Source organism: Artibeus jamaicensis, unplaced genomic scaffold (genome assembly GCF_021234435.1).
Source record: "Artibeus jamaicensis isolate MK-2021 breed Jamaican fruit bat unplaced genomic scaffold, CSHL_Jam_final contig_387, whole genome shotgun sequence".
NCBI lineage: Eukaryota > Metazoa > Chordata > Mammalia > Chiroptera > Phyllostomidae > Artibeus > Artibeus jamaicensis.
This window is the reverse complement of record NW_026521812.1, coordinates 32065029-32086003: the sequence shown is the minus strand read 5'-3', so window position 1 is coordinate 32086003 and position 20975 is coordinate 32065029. Positions and strand designations below refer to the sequence as shown.

General features: G+C 35.9%; 1 protein-coding gene across 2 annotated transcripts in view; it reads right to left on the bottom strand.

Moving 5' to 3' along the window:
- MMS22L (MMS22 like, DNA repair protein) overlaps positions 1-20605 on the bottom strand; it is a 120139-nt gene extending 99534 nt beyond the window's left edge. For both annotated transcript variants that reach the window (XM_037144418.2, XM_053664862.1), the window contains exons 1-9: positions 20494-20605; positions 19743-19921; positions 18526-18651; positions 16836-16885; positions 11380-11467; positions 11107-11284; positions 8390-8480; positions 6466-6596; positions 4892-5005 (exon numbers count right to left, since the gene is read on the bottom strand). In XM_037144418.2, the coding sequence (XP_037000313.2) occupies positions 4892-5005; positions 6466-6596; positions 8390-8480; positions 11107-11284; positions 11380-11467; positions 16836-16885; positions 18526-18651; positions 19743-19906 (942 nt within the window). In that variant the 5' untranslated portion in view covers positions 19907-19921; positions 20494-20605. The remainder of the gene's footprint in view (positions 1-4891; positions 5006-6465; positions 6597-8389; positions 8481-11106; positions 11285-11379; positions 11468-16835; positions 16886-18525; positions 18652-19742; positions 19922-20493) is intronic.
- Positions 20606-20975: the final 370 nt, after the last annotated feature.

The following is a 20975-nucleotide window of genomic DNA, read 5'->3' as shown; positions in this document are numbered from 1 at the left end:
ATCCTCTAAATATTTTCTGCACTTTACTTAGTTTATTTAATAATAAATTCTAGAAAGCACTCCATTGTCAGATCATATATCTCCCTCAGTCTGTTGTAAATGTGTAATACACCAATGTGCAGATATACCATGGTTTCTTTAACCACTGTCCTGTGTGTGGGCATTTAGGTAGTTTCTAATACTGTGCTTTTACAAACTGTGCTGCAATAAATAGCCTGATGCACATGTATTTTTTGAATTGTTGCAGGGGTGTACTAAGGGTAAATGTCTAGAAGTGGGACTGCTAGAGTCAAGGTTATAAAATCCTTGGCCCATACTTTGTGAGTCTCTTTTTTTTTTTTCTGGCGTGTATAAGTTTTTATTTTAGAGAAAAATTTTGCAACATTCTATATGTAATGCTTAAATGTGGCAACATACACATACACTTGCGTCAACTGAAATATAATAGTATAATACATACAGGCCAAAACTCTCATATCACACATGGTAGGAGATTGGTGCCCCCGACCACATGTTCATGGCACTTCTGGGAATGTGAGAGCACGTATAAAATATATTTAGGTCTGTTTCCCCAAAAGTAAGTAAATATTTGTTATACCTTCATTTTCTTTTTCTAACTTTATTAGACAAGTACTTTCTTACATAATGATGTGGTAGAAAAAAAAAACCATGGGCTGTGGCCATCAAATAAATCTGCATTTGAAACCCAGCTTTATATGTTCTGACTCTGTTATTTGAGCAGTTTGCTTAAGCTCACAATATCATTTAAAGAATATTAATTTGCTTTCCTTCCCTTCTGGGAAATTGAATTGAAGTCTACTAAACTATGAGTGTTGGGTTTTTAGGACAACACTCATATAGATACACCCGGTATTAGCTACACACTTAGAATATATTCTGGGACACAAATACATCCTTGATCAAATTAGTTTATTTTCATCCTTGGAGTCCCCACATCATGTGGGGCATGTATACACTCCCAAACATTTCTAAGCCTCTCCAAGGCTCCTCTAACTGCTTCTCATGCTGTTCCCCTGAAAAGCAGCATCCTGTGGCCTCCACAGAGGTCAGCGGCAACTCACACAACATTTGAAAATAACTTAATAACCTGGAACTGCCTCTCCCCTTTAGATAATTTCCTTAGAGGATTAATCCTTTAATCACTGACCTGACTGCAGAAAATGTCCCTTTCTCAGAGGGAAAACTTCAAATCCCATTCAGTATTCCCCTCCCTCATTATAGGAATGAGGGGCCAGGCAGAGGGTAGGGAAAATTAAATATTCCTTTTGGCAAGAATTATAGTGTAATTCTTTTAAACTCACAATTTCTTTTAAAAAATAATAAACTGAGTACACTGTATAAAGCAATACTGTTGCACTGTAAATTTTTTAAACCATCGTATACAATAGAAAAAACAAAACAAAAAAAAAACCCTGCTTTCAGCAGTCTGCAGCACTCCCAAGCAACAGATTCCACGAGTCTTCCTTAGCCTGCTGTCAGTATTCTGCGAACCATTCATTCCCAGGTAGACGAAACACAGAAACTTCCTTGCTCCTCCTGGAACTTTCAACTGCTTTTTGTTTTTCTCTCTCAGCTAATCCGCATCCACCTTAGTCCCCACAGCCACTGCATGTCAGATAGTACAAAGAGTGATTTTTAATTTGCTTCTTCACTGTTATAGATCATTTTTGTTGTTTCCTTTTGGTTTGGACACTTTCCTTAGTCTTGAGCTTTTTATTAAGGGAGTATTTCATAGTTATAGTCCGTATAATCTCCAGAGTTAGAGGTGGGACCTAAGTTCCTTTTCTCTGGGCTGAGAGCTAGTTCTGCTGTGCCAGTGTTAATTCATTCAGTTCCAGAGGCTGGCAGTCCAAGATCAGGGTGTCCAGCACGGTCAGGTGAGGGCCCTCTTCTGGAGCAGAGACTTATGGTTGTGTCTGCACACGGAGGAAGGCTTTTTGAGTCTTTTCAAATGATCCATGGTGGTCTGGTTTTCATGTCATTTTTGAGAAGTCTAGCGCAGGTCAAATTATTTTGCTATTTTAAGTTATTGGGTGTCTTTGCCTGGAGGATTTGAAGATCACCCAGATGACTTGACATTTTCTGTATATTTGAAGTCAAATAGTTTTAGTAGGCTATTTCTCAGCACGGATAATTTGGAGTTAATCTGTCCAGTTATCCAGTAGATTTAGTTCCTCTTCTATTTCTGAAACATTTTCTTGGATTCATTCATTGTTTTAAATGTTAGTTATATCCCACAGCATTTTCTTCTTTATGGACTCCACTTAAAAGATATTTGTTGCCCATCTTCCATTTCAACCATTTTCTCTCTAACCCCTTATTTTCCTTCATCTCATTTTTATTCCTTTGGTTGCCTTTCTTCCATGCCCTTTATTAAATTTTCTTTCTTTTGTTTTATTGTTGTTCAAGTACAGCTGTCTTCATTTTCCTCCTACCACTCCCCCCCTTTAATCCTACCCTCCTTTGGCTTTGTCCAGCGGGTCTTTTAGGCATGTCCCTTGATGACTCCCCCCCACCCTCGGGTTACTGTCAGTTTGTTCTTTATTTCAATGTCTCTGGTTATATTTTGCTTGCTTGTTTTGTTGATTAAGTTCCACTTATACACAAAAATAAGCCCCTTATTAAATTTTCATTTGAGTCTATTCTCCTTGGGAATCTTCTAATTTAGTGAATTCTAAAATGACTTTTATTTCTACTTCTCTCCTGCACTCAATTTACTTCATTCATTTCTGGTTTTTGGTCTGTTTATTTTAACAATGGAATATCTTATTCAAGGTGTTTTTTTTTACAAACCCAAATACTTGTCTTTTTAATTCCATCTGAAGCAGTCTTACAATTTTCTTCTGCTTTATAATTGTTTCTGGGAGGGAGGGTATCATCAGTGAAAGTGTATCAATTCTGTCTTCTAGGAGTAACTTTAGAAAGACCTCTTTGGTTCCCTTTTACTTTGTAGATTTGGACTACTTTTTTTTAAGATTCCTAGTTCAATGATCCCTCTTCTGTCAATGTATCAAAGTCCCATTCTTCATTGGATTTTATTTATTTGCTTATGTATCCATTTATTTATTTTGTGGTGGTGGTGGTGGAAAGTTTGGGTTTTTGCTGTGTGTCTTTTGTTTCACAAGACCCTACTTTCTCTGCTTTGACTCCCCATCACTTTGACCACTCAGTCACCAAGGGGACTTCCCTCTATTCCCCAGAAGGTTCAGTTTCAAAGGCGGCCTCCTTGAGCCCCACACACACTTTCGTGTTCCTGTTCTATAATCAGTTCTGGGATCAACAAGGAAACTTTTTCAGTTCTTTTCACAATCTGGCCATGGTTTTAGACCAACTTTATGACTACTACTAGCTCCCTTCTCTCTTCTGAGCAATTTTTCTCACTACCCTAGCTTGTTAGAAAGTTTTGTGCTCGAGCTTCGGTGATGTTTACTTTTAATTTATAGCTTTGAGTACTCCTATCTTGTAGTTATGCAGTCAACTGTTCTTTACATGTGTAGTTTTATTTGTTCCTGCTGTTCTATATTTTGGAGGAAGTTAGGTGGGAAGCTGTGGGTTTAAGTATCCACTCACTGTCCATGGTTATTGACGATGTCATTGGTTTAAAAGTCACAGGCTTGAGAATTTTAGCACCATCTATGCAACATGAACTTACTGGCTTTAAATAACAAACAATTTTAAACTGCAATATACCACAGTCAAAGGCAATTTTCCTTACCAATTTAGTCGAGTTCTGAGTTCATCCTCTTAGAAGCCCAGATTTAGGGGTACTTGGGTATATTAGTAGGCAACTGACTTAGGTCAACTCTAAGCTTTATCTTCTATGCTTGTACCTTATATGTATGAAGGCTAATGTTGAAGTTTATATAATTTAGCAACTGCATCTAAGTTGATGAGGCAGTTTCAGTGTTCATATGATCTGAGTTCCCACCAATTATTAGTATATGGCCTCAATACTCCTTACTTTCTGCAAACTAACAGACACACTTAAAATGCTACTACCGAGTACCCAGCATGATTAAATTAGGTTAGTTTTTAAGCAGGAAGATCAAACTGTCTTACTGTCAAGAATATAAACAAACAAACAAAAAGAATATAAACTCTTAATTTGCCTTTCAAAATAAAATGACCTTGAAATCTGAGACTATAACTTATTTTAGTAGTATTTAAAAAAATAAAATGGCCTCAGACATTTATTATTTTAAGACAAGTCTGGTTACTACATAAAATGAAGAGAATATAAATCATTTAGGTAAAGCACTATGTATCACTATGCATATTTCTACAATTAGTATTTTCAATTATGCCTATATTTCTATTTAAAATCTAGAAAAAGCCCTGCTTGGTATGGTCAGTGAATTGAGTACTGGCCTGCAAAACAAAGGGTCACTGGTTCAATTCCCAGTCAGGACACATGCCTGGGTTGCAGTCCAGGTCCCTGGTAAGGGACACGAGAGAGGGAACCACACATTGATGTTTCTCTCCCTCTATCTCTCCCTTCCCCTCTAAAATTAAATGAATAAGTAAACTTAAAAAAAAAAAATCTAGAAAAAAACTAATGGCAACCAATATAAACATGCCTGTACTACATGTGGTTTACACTTTCAAGTCTAAAATCTATAAAATAAGAGCAATTCTAAAAAAACATAAAATTCTTAATAAGAAAATGAAAAAAATTGATTTTTACCATGTCAAAGCAATAAAACATCCTGGCAAATGATCAAAGGGGAAAAACTGCTGGAAGTTTGTAATAGTTAAATCTAGTGGAAAGCTGACCTGTCTGTACGATTCTTCTTGGCCAAAACTACCGAAACATAAATTTAAAATAATCAGTATCAATAATGGTAACTAACACATCAATTTTACAACTTACTTCTGAGACAGAACATTTACTTCTGTGGTCTAGAAGATGAATGAGTAGAACCCATAATTCTCTAATGCATGCACATGGGCAATGGTGACTCACTAATGCTTCCATAGGCCTAACCTGTATTAAAGAACCAAAATGTGTTACTTACAATATAGTAGAATTTTACATGCCATATATCCTCTCAAATATTTTAAAACAATGATTTAGAGCACTTAAAACTTACACTTAATTACATAAAATTCTTTATTAAAATGTCATTTCATCAATTTTTAAAAACCCCCATTATAAAATCAAAGGCACAGAATAAATGTTATTTTCAACTTATAATAAAACCTCTGGTTAAATATGCAGTCCAATGATGAGCAAACATTCTGTAAAGAGCTAGACAGCAAATATCTGAGGCTGGACTCATGACACAGTCCGCACAGGCACTCAGCTCCGCCACTGTCCTGCGGCATCGGCCACTGGCAATAAGGACAAAGAGGAAGGGGCTGAGCTCCAGTGAAGTTTTATTTACAAAGGCAGGAGCTGTCTTAGATTTGGCCTCAGCATCACAGTTTCCTAATGTTGACCAAATCCATCTGCTACAATAAAAGACTAGCAGTAAAAACATTAAAAAATAATTTTTGATTCACTGTAAAGGCAACTAAAATGTTTTATAAATCAGAATATGATTATTAGAGATTTATAAAGGTTAAACAATTTCACCATTTTTTAACAAATATGTCTTCAATGGCCATTAAAATTGCAGAGAATATTGTCTACATTTATAAGTATAGCTAAACTTCTGAAATTCTTATTTCATACATATTATATATTTCTAATACATTGTAAAAGGTAACTGTTAAGATATTACTATAACATATCTGCTTAATCTACTCATTATATTAATTGTAAACATATAGACTAGATTTAATCAATACTGACAATACATAAAACAATCTACATTTTAAAAATTACAGATTTAAAAAATTCCTGATTCCCCATTAGTAAGGTTTATGCTTATAACCTGAAATAAATGACGATAATATCTATAAATTTCAATTACTTGAAATAAATGTGTAATATAACACCTTTAAATCTTTCTGTATTAAACACTATATATAAATACAATTTAGTAGAAAAAAGCAATTTCCACAATGATGTCAGATGAAAACAAGCAAACAAAACTACCCTTAATATTTGTCAACTAAAACCACCCTTTAAGCTTATCAACTAACTTTAGTTAATTATTCATCTTTCATTATGTAACAGCAATATGCTAGATTATTAAAGGGCTGACCACTACTACTGAATAGAAGTTAAATTTCCAGTCATTATCATAAATGTCCCGTTTTTATGTATTTATTTTTGACAAGATAAAAAGGCTTTAAAAAAGTAACAGCTCTAAAACACTAATTCCAGCCTTTTTAAAAATGTTTAAGTCAAATTATTTTCCAATTCAACTCCCAGATAAAAGTAAATATAAAATTGAAAGAATTAACAAGAATTCAGATTAAATTCTTATAGTTTAAATTGCATGGTTAAAGAACTAACTATTGCCAGTAATAGCAAAATACAAACTCTTAAAGCTTTACCTTGTCATATCTGCTGAGTGACAGGCTTAGTAAATCACAAAGGAGACTTTCACAGTGTTTTTCAAATAGGCTGACATTGGTTAAATTGTCACCTGCCAGATTCATAAACTGATGACCATACACAACTTGTTCTAAAAACATAATAAAATATTTTATTTAAAACTACAGGAGGAAAGTGATTGTATACCTTTAAATTAACTTATTTTGACATATGCATTTAAAAGCAAATTTTTGCAAAGAAAAGTTAAATTTTACAATTCCTTTCTTACATAAACACTAATACCACCTAAAAAAGTTTCAATCTTTCCAATTACCATTCAATAAACTTCTGTTTTCTTAATGTGACCATCTTTCAAAAGCAATAAGCAACATCACTTAAGAGAAAAAAATAAGAGGACAAACAGAAAATCTTCACCCATACTTCTAACTAAAAAAACATTCTTTTTTAAAATTAATAATAAAGTACCTATGTGCAATTGCTTTTTTGGTGCAAAATATAGCAAACGAACCTAACATGTACCAAAATTTGTGTCTAGATCAGAGTAAGAGTAAGTCTACCTGAGTATTGTTCTAAGAAGATATTATTTAAAATACAGTGTCCGAATGAGAAATAAATTATGTATTTGTGTACATCCTTTGTATGTATACATGTGAGTGTATACACATAGAGACATATATGTATTTTTGTGCTTATTAAGTAATTAAAAAGCAGGTACTGAGTTAATGGCTATCTTTCTAACCTAAATAATTGATAATCTACTTTGCAAGTTAAAGATTTCCAGAACATTGCTAAACTTAAAGTAGAATCTAAACATGCTAAGAAGCAAGACCAAGAAATAAATAGGCAACATAGGAACTAAAAGATTACTATGTCTAACAAACTTCTACTTATTTAAAAAAATTTTTTTCCTTGGCTGGTGTGGCTCAGTGGATTGAGCACTGCCTTGCGAACCAAAGAGTCACCAGTTCAGTTCCCAGTGAGGGCACAGGCCTGGATTGTAGGTCTGGTCCAGTAGTGGGTGCATGAATGGCAATCACACATTAATGTCCTCTCTTTCTCCCTCCCTTCCCCCCGTCTAAAAATTTTTTAAATGTGGAAAAAAAAACCAGAAAAATATGTAAAAGATTATGAACTAATTCATAAAGAAAATATAAAAAGACAATGAAATTATGAGAATGTTCAACTTCACTTGTAATTAGGGAATTATAAAAATCAAGATTCAGTATCATTTTTCACATACTAGTTGGCAAAAAAATTAAAGTAACTGATAATACCCACTACTGGCCAGACTATGAGGCGAAGGCACGGTCACAGTTGGTGCACATCAATTGGGGACATTTACTCACAGCAACAGGGAGCACATGCAACATTAAAGTTACAATACGCCACTCCAATTCTAAGACTCCATTCTACAGCTTAGTTTGTACGAGTATTGAAAGATGTATAATATTATTTATAATATCAAAAAAGGAAAATAACTGAAATATTAAAAAAATAAATGTGGTTAAATAGACCATTTACCTACAGACCTAAATGACTAAAGTAAAACAATATGTATGAACATGAACAATATGTGTGAACTGTTAAATGATATATACCATACAGAACAATACCACAAAACAATATGTATGAACTGTTAAATGATATATACCATACAGAACAATACCACAGCATTTGTGGTTAGAAATCAAAACTAGCTTCCTACCTAAGAGTAGGAAGTCTATATATGTAAACTAATAGAAAGCATGAGGATAAATAGACATTTCCAGTAGGTAACTCCAGAAAAAAAGATTTTCACTTTTTACTTTGGCTACTATTTGATTAAAAAAAAAAATCAGAAAACACTTATTACTTGTGTAACTTTAAAAACCAATAAAAGCTTAGATTAGAAAAAGGACAGAAATCAGAAAACCATACACTTACTCAATTTTTCACCAAGCATGTGAAGAATTTCTAGCACCAGCCAATGGATATCCAAGTGGAGATGTAATAAATGCCATGAGGGTTGAAAGAGCTGTGAATGACAATGTCAGCGGTGACTAAGAATTCGTAATAGTCAGTACTTCACGAGATAAGTGATAGCATATCACAACACTCCTCCATAAGCACCATGACAAAGAATTAATTAACCTACCCCTTTTCAAAAGCTCAGGGAAAACCTTTGTCTTGATCATTAGAAGATTTTTTTCACCAGAGATTTTAAAAGCAGGACAAGATATATTTTCATCTAAAGATTTAACACAGACCCATCTTGGGGCTGCTGAATAGATTTGTATAGTAAAGGTCCCTTCTAACCAAGCTCTGATTCTATAAGAGCTGCATGGCAGTAAAAGAATTTAAAAAACAATTATTTTCATGATTTTGTTTTAGACTTTAGTTAGGAAATAAGTTTTTTAAATGTAATACATACCCAGCAACTCCTATGAGGAATATTAACAAGGGAACTTTAAACTATTATGTAGGTACTATTGTCATGCCCTTTAATGAACTTTAAGTTAAAAGAAGAAATTACCTCTCAGTTCATGCATTTGGATTCAAACCTAATTCTATCTGACTGAAAACCAGTGCTCTCAACTATCAATAACCTTCTTTCAGTCAACATTTAGTATCACTGTAAAAACTAAATATAATGACATACAAGTTCTATTAAGACAACTAGAAAGAATGATGGAACTTGCCTTATCAAATATGCAAACAAAATAAAATGATACACTAATACAACAATACTGGCTCAGGAACAGATAATAAAAAACAGCAAAATAGGAAAGAAATGAAAAAATGTGGTATCCAAATCAGTGTGAAAAACGTAAGACATTCAATAAGATAGAATTATTAACTTGTTTATTTGGAAGAAACTAAAGTTAGATTTCCCACCTCACAGCATATTTTAAAGATAAAGAGATAAATGTAAAAACAAGTACATTTTAACATCAGCACAGAGATACAAAAGAAAAAAACTGACAAATATAACTATATAAAAAACTTCAATCTACCTAGTAAATTGGCTTAATTGCTGAAAAAGATAAATGAAAATATTTGTAATACATAATATCCAAATATTTCTAACAAAAAACATTCTAAAAAAGAATAAGAAAGATGCTCAACTGAAAATACCAATTGAATCACTACTTTTCATATATAAGGCTGATAAAATACAAGATATGTATAAAGTCTTGATAGTTTTTATATTGTGAGATGCTTTTGCTGTTGTTTTAGAAAATAATTTAAGTGTATGATTTTTTGTGTGTGTGTTGAAGACTATATTCCCTTGCTTTAAAATTCAGTCTTTTGATCTTCAAATAACCTAGCTTTTCAAATCTGCCTAATTAAAAAGTCTATGAAGGGCAAAACCTCATTTGAGAACCCTCGGACACATTTTTCATTTCTGTTCCTAGATAAATTATTAATTATTTTCTTAAACACTTGATAGATAATAAAAAGCATTCAAATTTAGAAACTAAAAAAAAGGAAAAATATCCCTCCCCCACAATCTACCCTCGAATCTTTATTAAATGACTTAATTCAAAGCAATTACCTATTTGCTTTCTATGGCTTATACATACAAACCTATGAATTCAGTTGGAACTCTGTTTACTTTCTTTTTTATCCTCTCCCAAGGACATGATTACTGAGATTCATGTAATCATGACTACGTGATTTTAGAGAGAAGAAAAGGAAGGGGAGAGAGAGGGAAACATCAATCGGCTGCCTCCAGCATATGCCCTGACCAGGACTGGGCTGATCCTGCAACACAGGCATGTGCCCTGACTGGGAATCAAACCCATGACGTTTTGGTTTATGGGATGATGCTCCAACCAACTGAGCCACAAAAGCCAGGACTCTGTTTACTTTTATTATTAGATACATTTATCCCTCATAAAGAGTCCATTTTTGTTTTTTTTAATTTTCACAGAAATATATAAACATTTCATTGTACTTTGAATTTAGACAAAAGACACATGCCTAAAAACTAAATGTTATTCAACTTCGTGAAGTCAAATAAAATAGAAGAGGTTGAGAGTTTAGAGAATCCATGGGGAAGTATAATTGGTTATACACAGAATCTCACATCATCCTATGGAGAATTTGTTGACTATATCCATAAGCTGCATTATGCTAACAGTACAAATAATAAAAAGGTGGGGAGGAAGGGCATTAGTGAAAACAACTTAATCATATTCTGAAAAAGTCTCAAAAGTCAGAATAAAAAAAATGACATGGTTTTGCAAATCTAACTTTTATAAGGTGATCTTATATTTTACTATAATAAAAGTAGGGAAAGACAATACATATTTTTGAAAATAAAGGTTATGTGATTTGATTTGAAAGTTATACATTGGAATACAGAACAATTATCCCTGATTTAGATAGAGTATGCTATGTTCTAAGTGCTTTATTCATTTTAACGTATCTAATTCTCCCACTAACTCTAGGAAGCTATACCGATTATACAAATAGGGAGACGAGGCAAGAGGTATTACTTGCCCAAAGGCACATAATTAATAAGAGGAGCCAGAATTTCAAATCAGGCAGTCTGAGTCCAGAGCTGCACTCTTTAAGTAATTTCCTTCATTCTTGAATAAATACTCCTTATAGAGAGAAAAAAGGATAATTTAAAAATCAATTGAAATAAGTCAAACCTTAATCTGATTTTGATTTTCAAATGTTTCGGGATTAATATTGGGAAGCTCAGATAGATGTCCGATATACAAGAGTAATCCATGAAGCTCATCAATCAATACTGAGGGAAGCTGCGCCTCCAAAATCTCATAGGGATGAACAGGAACATGACTCTCGGCATTCTGTACTTTCAGGAACCTAAAAAGCAATTGGATACCATGAACAACCAGAGTCTGGAGGAAAGGGTACTCAGATGCTCATGCGGTAATCATAATAGTTATCTGACATCCTACCTGAAGATGAAAACTTTAACATAATGAAGAAACGTTACACACTGCTGCCTAATATTGTCTGCTTTGTGGTGTAGGGTTGATATCTTCCCTGAAACCAAAATAGATAATGTTAATCATAGCTTAAGTAATTAATCAGTGAGCAGTAACACACAAGCACCAATTTTCTATCTTTTACTTTTTCCTACTAATTCCTATATAATTCTTGCCACCCTCCAAAAATCTGTTATTAAGGTCACCAATGAAACTCATGTTGTCCAATCAATGGATACTACTTGTCCTCAAGTAACCTGCCAGCAGCACTGGCTACACCTGGCTTCACTGACACCACATACTGCCAGTCTCCTCTCTTCCTCCTCTACCCAACTACTAGTGTGGGGGGTCCTCGGGACTCAGTCCGGGTCCTTTCCTCTTGTGCATATAATCAGTTCCTTTATTTCAAAATTATAACAATTTGAAAAGGTTTACCTATACCTCAGAACTCTCCTTTGCCCTCCAGACTTTGCATGTTAAACTGCACACCACCTTGCACTTGGATTGCTCAGACAGTGCAAATACATCCTGGATTTCTTACAAAACCTGTCACACCCATGTTTTCTCCACTCATTAAGACTGGTGTCAACAGTTGCCTATATGTCATTCTTGCTTCTTCCATTTCCTTAAAACTCATATATAATCCACCAGTGTCATATTAAGTTTATGACCGAAATATACCTTCTAACTATCCATTTCCCTATAAGTTCTTGAATTACTGCAGCAGGTCTCCTAATAGGTCTTCCCACACCTTCCATTGCCCCTGTGTAATCTAAGTACAAAATAGGTTTTAAGTGTATATATATAAATAAAAAATATATGTGTGTGTGTCAATTCCTGTTTCCCCTAACTCGAAACCTATGAAAGGATATCTACAGAATTCAGAATAAAATCAAAACTCCTTATACTGATTTATAAGGCCCCAAATGATATATTAATACTGTCTTTCTTCCAACTTCAATCCTTGCCATATTTACATCAACAAAAATTATCTGGAATGTCACTATGGGCAAAACATATGTATGATAACAATCACTATAAGAAAAGTAAGAGACAATCACTAAACCAAAGCAGAAAAAAATGATGAGAATTAAAGACAAAATTATTCTAACCGATATTAAACATAAAGCAAAACTTACTTCTAAATTTGAACTTAAATGAGCAAACATGGCCACTGTTTTGGCAAAACCAACAGAAGAGGTTATGCAAATATCTATATATTAAACAGTACAGTGAATTTTTATAGCTTAATTACATTTCACCTACAAAAGTCGTATCATCCCTTGGTTTCACAATTCTCAACCCATGAGGCAGTAATCTCTTAAAAACAACTGCTGTGAACTCCTGCATCCAGCCAAGATGGAGTAAAAGGAATCAGATTTACCCATCTCCCATTTTAAACTAGAAAACTAGAAAATCAACATTTAAAAAAGTTTTCAGGCACCAGAAACAAGGCAATGCAAGATTGCTATCCCAACACTTCCCACAGAAAGACAATTTTTAGGCAGCAGCACAGGAAGAGAGAACCCAGAGTCCAGATTACTAAGCCAAGGGCACAGAAGGTCTGAAATTACAGGGCAAAAGCACCAAAGAAGAAAAAAGCTACATAAAAACAGAGAAGAAAAAAAAAGTTCTGGAAATGTACAGAAGGTCCCCATTGAATCTCTGGCTAAGTACTGATCGGTTCAAGAATGAGGAAAGAAAAACCCAAGACCAAGTAAAAACATTAGAAAACAATTCCCTGCAAAGCTCACACAGGCCAGGGAACATTTCAAGTTCCCACTAGGAAGAATGAAAAAAAGCATCATAATATACCAAAAAGAATCATCATTAGCCTTATTAGAACTAAATTAATATTAGACTAAAGACTACTTTTAAGACCTAAAAACATTTACGATTCAAAAAATTCAATGAATTACAAGTTTTCAACAGCAAGCCAAAACAAAATTTAACACTGGCTAGAGAAATAATACAAGAAAATCCAGAAAGCAGTTAATGTAAATACTACAATGTCTATCATACAACAGAAAATTACTAGATCTTCAAAAAAACAGGAGGAAAATCAATCAACAGACCCAGAAATAGCAATGCTAAAAGAATGTGCAGTCAACGAAGTTAAAAAAAGTTGTTATATGTATACTCTGTACATCCAAAATGGATGAAAAAAAGCATGAGGACAGAAACAGAATATACAAAAAAATCCAAATGAAATGTCTGTAGACAAAAAAAATATAGTATCTGAAAAAGGAAAACACCAACAGCTATACTTAAGAACAGGTATCAGCGCCCAGGCCAGTGGCTCAGCTGGTTGGAGCTTGTCCTGTCCCTGGTCAAAGCACACACCTAGCTGTGGGCTCGATCTTCAGGATGGTCACATCCAGAAGGCAACCGATTGATGCTTCTCTCTCACATCAATGTTTCTCTCCCTCCCTCCCTTCCTCTCTCTCAAAAATCAATAAACCTATACTCAGGTAAAGATTTAACAAAAGGAACAGCTATCAGCAAAACATAATTTTGCATGTTATTCTGGCTCAACTGGAAAGCAATGTGGGTAGCATAATGAACAGGAGGACAAGAACCACACACGCTCAGTAAGTGTCCCTACATGAGGGCTTTCTGGGGAGGGCTGAGAGCCATGCTAGCTACATGACATTATTAATGGGGCCCTGATCCAGGTGTGGGACAGTGAGAAGCTGATCTAGGAATGATCTTTAACACTATTAACATGTCCAACAGATCTATCACTAAAAGTTTTTACAAGAAACAAAAGCAGCCAAAATGTCCATGTAACAACCATTTCAACAAATAGTCCGTTGTACTATTTTAGGCCAGTAAGTAGTTTTCAAGCAATAGTCCCGTGTAATAAATGCCTTCCTCAAACTGAATTTGATTAAGTCAGCCTACATGGTTATATGTTCTTGCTGAGCCCACTGTAATCTTTTAGTTGTTCCCTGGGGTTTCAAAATATACTAACTCTGTGGAAATGCTTTACAAAGACAACTGTAATTTCATCCTTTTCAAATTCATCACTCTCTCATATACTCTTTACTTACTGTACTTCTTGGTCCCTGAACTTTTATGTTTTTACCTACCTCAAAATCTTTGTCAATATAATTGTTTCTACCTGGAACGCTTCCTGTCCCCAAAACTTTCCCCAAATCTTCTGCCTACTTAATCTCTCCTCATCCTGGAAGACGCCGATCTGGCCTCACTCGGTGATACGCAGGCCAGCAAACGAAGCCCCGAGCTGCAGTAGCAGCTCGCACATGCGTTGACCACTACCCTTCCATTTTTCATGCTGACCCATGCTCGCATGTCCATGTGTTCTACTCAACTGCAAGCTCTTCAGCAGCACGCTTTTCCACGCTGATTTGTCTGCACCTTACCTAGTACCTTGGCTGAAGCAGGGACTCGGGGGCTAGTGAAACAATACTCAACAGTTACTGAGCAAATAGTGAGAAAAGAAAACAAGCAAAACAGCCCTGACACCTATTTTTATTGAAATTAAACAGTTTTCCTAAGATATCAAAAATAATCTGACCACATGAGATGTCACCTCACACCTTTTGGAATGGCTATTATCAAAAAGTCAACAAATAACAAGTGTTGGTGAAGACGTGAAGAAAAGGGAACCCTGTGCTCTGTTGGTGGGACTGTAATTTGGTACAGCTTCTATAGAAAACAGTATGGAGGTTCCTCAAAAAACTAATGGAACTACCACACAACACATCAATTCCACTTCTGGGTATTTTTCTGAAGAAAATGGAAACTCTAATTCAAAAGGATATATGCACCCTTATGTTCATTGTAGCAAATAACAATAGCCAAGATATGGAAGTAACATAGGTGCCCATCAACAGATGAATGGAGACGGATGTGACATGTATATCTATACAATGTATACAATGGACTATTTTCCAGCCATAAAAAAAAAGAAATCTTGCCGTTTGTGGCAACACGGACCTAGAGGGTACTATGCTACATGAAATAAGTTAGTCAGAGCAAGACAAACACCATAGGATTTCACTCACTTGTGGAATCTTAAAAAAAAAAACAAAACAAAACAGAAACAGATACAGAGAATAAACTGATAATTGCCAGAGGGAAGGGAGTGGGGAGTGGGTAAAAAGGAGAAGGCGGTTAAGGAGTACAAACTTCCAGCTATATATAATACTGAAGTTACAAGGATGCAATGTAGAGCCTAGGGAATAGTCAATGATGTCATAATAACTTTGTGCAGTGACAGATGGTTACTAGACTTATGGTGATTACTCTGTAAGGTATGTAAAAATCAAATAATTACACTGTATTCCTGAAACAAATATAATATTGTATATCAACTATACTTTAATAAAATAATTTTTAAAATAATTAGACTGGGCTATCCCAGGATTATGGTGAAACAAGTCAATAACAAACCCTCTCTGTATTCAGAAATAAGGCTTTATACAATCACACACAAAAAAACAAAATAAAAAACAGAACACCTCCCTCTTTCAGCCAACAAGTTTGCTTCTTTACTAATTAGAACCTTCCCTAGGCTCCCCTTGTCTCACCTTCTATATAAAAATTAACACAATAATCTTATTGCTCCTGGTTCTTAAGAGCATGCAATCCAGAACCAAGTCCTAGTCCCCTTAAACTTCACCCAAAATCAGCCAGCACAAACCCAAACCCTAGCACAATCCCCTTCCCACTTCCTCTTATGGAAGGTCCCAACTGTGCCTCATGATGTGGATTTTCCCCTTGGGTTGTAAGCCACTAAACCTTTGTTTAACCAAGGTGTGTGGTCCAGGTAATCCTTAGTTGCTGGGCTAAGCACTTATCCTGCATTATGTCATTTAACTCTCACAAGAACTCAACCTGGTGAGAACTATTAACTGGTGTGGGACCCACCATTAGCTAGGGGTGGAACCCAGGCTGACCATGACGCCATGATTCTAAATACAAACTGCACCTAAAGCTGCCAGAAAGGAGAAGCTGGCCTGCACTAACACAGAAAGCCCTCCAATTCCCTTCACTAACTGAGATGTACAAAGCCCCCAAAATGAGTAATCCACTACATGTCAAAAACAGACAAACTAACAAAAACAGAAAGCAGAAAAGAGCAAGGAGATAGCATAAGGTCTGGTACTATTTCTCTTATGAGTTCGCTATCTCACTTTGCACCCTCAATGCTTGTTACTAACTCACTTCAGAGATGTTTAGCCTTAAATCAATTTTACCCACAGATTTGAAAAAGTACTATAAATCTCAGCTATGACAAAATTTAAGGGTCACACTTTTCCTAAAAACTAAATACACTGTATCCTGAGCTTCTAACCTAACACTTCCTCCAGGTTATTATACTATCCCAACCACACATCATGAAACCCACACGCAACTCACTTTTAAACACACAATTCACCTTTAAGCACATGACTCACCAAAATCACAGCTGGCCTGTAATAAGGTTTCCAAGTTATACAGTTGTTGCCTAATTTAAAAATTGTAAAGTGAGAGTTAATTTTAGAATAGCGCAAAGAATGTAACAATCACAAGGACAATGTTTCCAATACTTCAAAAATGTTTATTACAGGGTCAGCTTCAGATAGTGAAGACTTTGGGAAAAGATAAAATATGCCTTTGTCTGACCTTCCAAAAATAATATATTAAAAGCTGCATATATCTCAGAAATCATATCAAATAACATAGATTCTGCTATCAACTAGATACTGTTTAAATCTTCTAGAAGTTTAAGATACTTACTATATAAAATAGCCTAGGTTAACAGTTATATAATAAAATGTTAGGTTGTATCATATACAGGGTCCAGCAGAAATAATGCCATTGAGCGTGGTTGGAAGAGTGTGTGAATGTCTTGCGCAAGATGGACAACAAATTGAACATTTCACCTAAAATGTCATGTGGTGTGCTTGAATGTGATGCTGTTACAGAATTACATGCTTATAATTTTGTAATAAGATTTTTATGTAATAAAAAAGGGGTGTTATTTGCGCCTGACCCTGTATTTACACAGTAGGAGTTCAAAAAGACTAGCGTTATCAGGGAAAGTCGTATTTATATTGCCCCACATAATTTCTGAGAGTAATCTTCCCTGGCCATTCTTCCTAGTTGCCTCTCAACTCCTTAAAGACTGACTCGTATTTATCACCTGTGTCCTAGATAAAGACTCAACTCATTCCGTTTGGTCAAAATTAGAGAATCTCTCACTCAGCCTGTTCCCAATAACTCATGCCACATGATACGAATGTGATGTCTCTTCACAAGGTCTATGGGATGAGGGTGGGAGGGGAAATCCCTCCACCTTTCCATTTTCATTTAAATGTACCATATACACATTCTTAATGTACTTTTGGATAATAATTTGCCCTCAGTAACTTACTTCATTTCAAAATCTAAAATCTGAATATTGACTAAGTTTTAAATGATACATTATTTCAACTGCGTTCATTATGATAATAAGTGATAAGTGTTTATGTTTGGAAAAAAGCTCGTATTTTTAAGAAATTCATACTGAAATATTTAATGATGACATGAAGCCTAGAATTTGCTTAAAAATACTTAAGCCAAAAATAAGAGGGGAAGGAACAGATGAAGAAGACGTGATAAAACCTTGATGTTTATTAAAATTAAGGGAAGGTATGCGAGGGTTCATTATATTATTGTGTTTTTTGAAATTTTTCATTAAGAATTTTAATGTCTAAATTAATCATATTAAATAGTAATATTTCTATGATACAGTCTGAAAGATATATTGAAAAGCATGAGTTCATTCTTTAAAAATCATTAAAAGATTATGGCTATTAAACAATAAAAGTATTTTGGTTTTCTTCCAAAACTATAACATAGTTCAAAGCCTTAAATATTTGTCTTAAATATATGATTTCAAATATTCTTAAAAAGGTTATTTATTAAAAAACAACTCATTAAAACTGTTACTCCATAAAATGTTACCACATAATTTTGTTATTGATAAGATAATCAAGTGAACAAAAAGCACATTTCTACTGATGCTTTTGTTAGTATCAGTATGAGAAACCACAGAGCAACATAATTTACAAAAGTGAACAGTATCTGTACTCCAAGGAAATTTTAAAAAACAAACAAGCTTACCTGAATAAATGAAATAGCACTCTAGATGAATTCACTAATGCTGTTTCAGTAACCCACTGAATGCCAAATATTTCCACTGTATCTTCTTCAAAATTTGTTGGTAAAGGATCGAGATTCAAAATTAATCTGAAATGAAAACTATGATTAAATCTCATGAAAAGTATGCTAAGTCCTAAACTATAATGTCCTTTTTGACATTCTATGAACCCATATTATACATAATAACATGCCAGCAATAATAAGGTTGGGATATGGCTTGGTACCGTACACAAACCCAGGAATACTAAAGCTAGAACTGTATTAAAAATTCAGTCCTACATATTGATTCAAAAAAAGTATAACTGTAAAGAGCAATGTAACTTATGTGTAAAGCACAAAAAGGAGTCTAAGGTACATACTTTAGCCTGCCTTTAATAGTGGTCTTCCGATGTAGAATTTCACCCTTTGAGGGGGCGTTTAATTTTTAAAACATCTATAAATTATAAATTATTCTGAGCCATGTCTGGAGAACAGCATAATCAAATTGAGTAATCTCTTTCAAAGTTTCTAACAAAGCACAACTATAAAACCAACAAAAATTACTTGCTTTCTGACTAAAGTTGTCTCGGAAGGTATTCCCAAAATATTTCAGTAACAGCAGTTTTACGACAATATGTGTCCAACTGTCCAAGGCAAGAACTCTGATGAATAACATTATTGTGAACTTACACAATCTGGTGTATTTATCAGAAAGTTAAAAAGAATAAGTCTATAAGACTTCTGTTAATGTAATGACTCACAGCTTTAGAAGGAACTGGGGCAACAAAAAATATGCACGTCTTGCTTAAGACTTACTGAGAAACTCCAAAATATCACTTCATGTTTTAGGAGGAAACATCATTTCAAAAAGTCCGGGTAGTTCAGGATTGATTCACTTTAAGTAAAAGGAAAATTAGAACCCAGCTCTGGCCGGCAAGGCTGAGGAAGCAGAGAGGTGAGAGAGTATTAGGTAGCAAGAAAGTTCTCCTTCCTATCCAAAAATCTTTTAGGTGTGCTCTTAAACAGGAAACCAATGACAGACCTAATAGTTTGCATCTGTCTGATGTACTAAGCCGACTTACAAAAACATGGCTTGAATATCAAAGTTTAGTTACCTAAAACCTTAAATATCATTTCTAACAAACTAATGAAAAATCTGATGAAAGTAATAAAACAAAGTCTCCGATTCTTGTACCTACCGCTTAAGGGCTCCGCTGGAAAGGTACGACTCTCCAGAAAAATGTTTTCCTCCTCCTCTATTGTCAAAAGCACAAGAAAAGCAAGGCAGGTTGCACCATTCGGTTCCCAGCTCCAGTTCCAAACTGTCGGTCAGGAACGTCGACCCAGCAGAACAGATATCCATAGTTTACTTCATGTCCTAAAATGTTTGGGGGTCATTTTATTATCATTAAGGGCTCCAGAGAAGTTGCGATTAGACTCGTGGAGGAAGGACGAGTGACGTCAGAAAGTCACCAAAGCGCTCCCCTCCCCAGCACAAAGAAAATAACTGAGAAGCCAGATTCCCACCAACTGTCCTCCACTGGCTCCCCTAGATCAAGGCTGCCAGAACCTAGAGCGCACCCGCGACCGGCTGTAGCAGGAACTCAACGCCTCTGGGTCGGACCCTGCTGCGGCCCGGGACCGGGTAAAGAGGAAAACACGTTTGCTGGACAGATACCGTCCGGCACCTCCCGAGCCAGCCTGGCCCTGTGCCCTCCGCTAAATCGCACCGAGCCAGTCATCCGGCAGCGTTGTGAGAAAGTTCCTTTGCAGACTCCGGGTGGGGATCGGGAGTACCCCGCGCCAAACCCCACTCCTCCCGGCCACCGAGCCAGTCCCAAGGTTCTCCCGGAACGAACCCGGCAGAGACCGGCCCGGGCAGGGGGCAACGAGAGCCGGAATCCTCGGTACCCGGGCAGCCCCTGCAGAATGCACGTCGTGCCTACTCACACTTTCGGTCCCCGAGATCCGCCCGCCGAGGTCCCAAATACAGCCACGGAGTGCGTGGGGCCGGAATCCCAAACCGGCGAAATTCCCGCCAAACTGCCCCAGCGCTCAGGAAGGGCGGGGCCACGAGAGAACCCGCCCCCACAGGTCCGCTCCCGGGTCCGCCCGGGAACCGCGGTGCTGGCGAATTATCGCGAGAGTCTGCCTGCCGCGGGTTCCCTGCGGCTTTTTGCCTTTTTTTCTCTTCTCTTTTTATCTGTTCTCCGGTTTTTCTCTGTTCTTAGTTTTAATTGGTGCATTAGGCCGGAAGGCGGAGCCTGAGTGAACAACGAAAGTGGTAACCGAGAGGAGAAAGATCTAGGGATAGCGGCTTGTCTTCCGGTGGGACTCGGGAAAGAAGCTCTTGTTTAAGTGTGTCCGAAGCGGGTCATCAGAGTCGTGTGGTGCCCTCTTCTTCCCCTGCTGGTACCACCAACTTTTTTTGA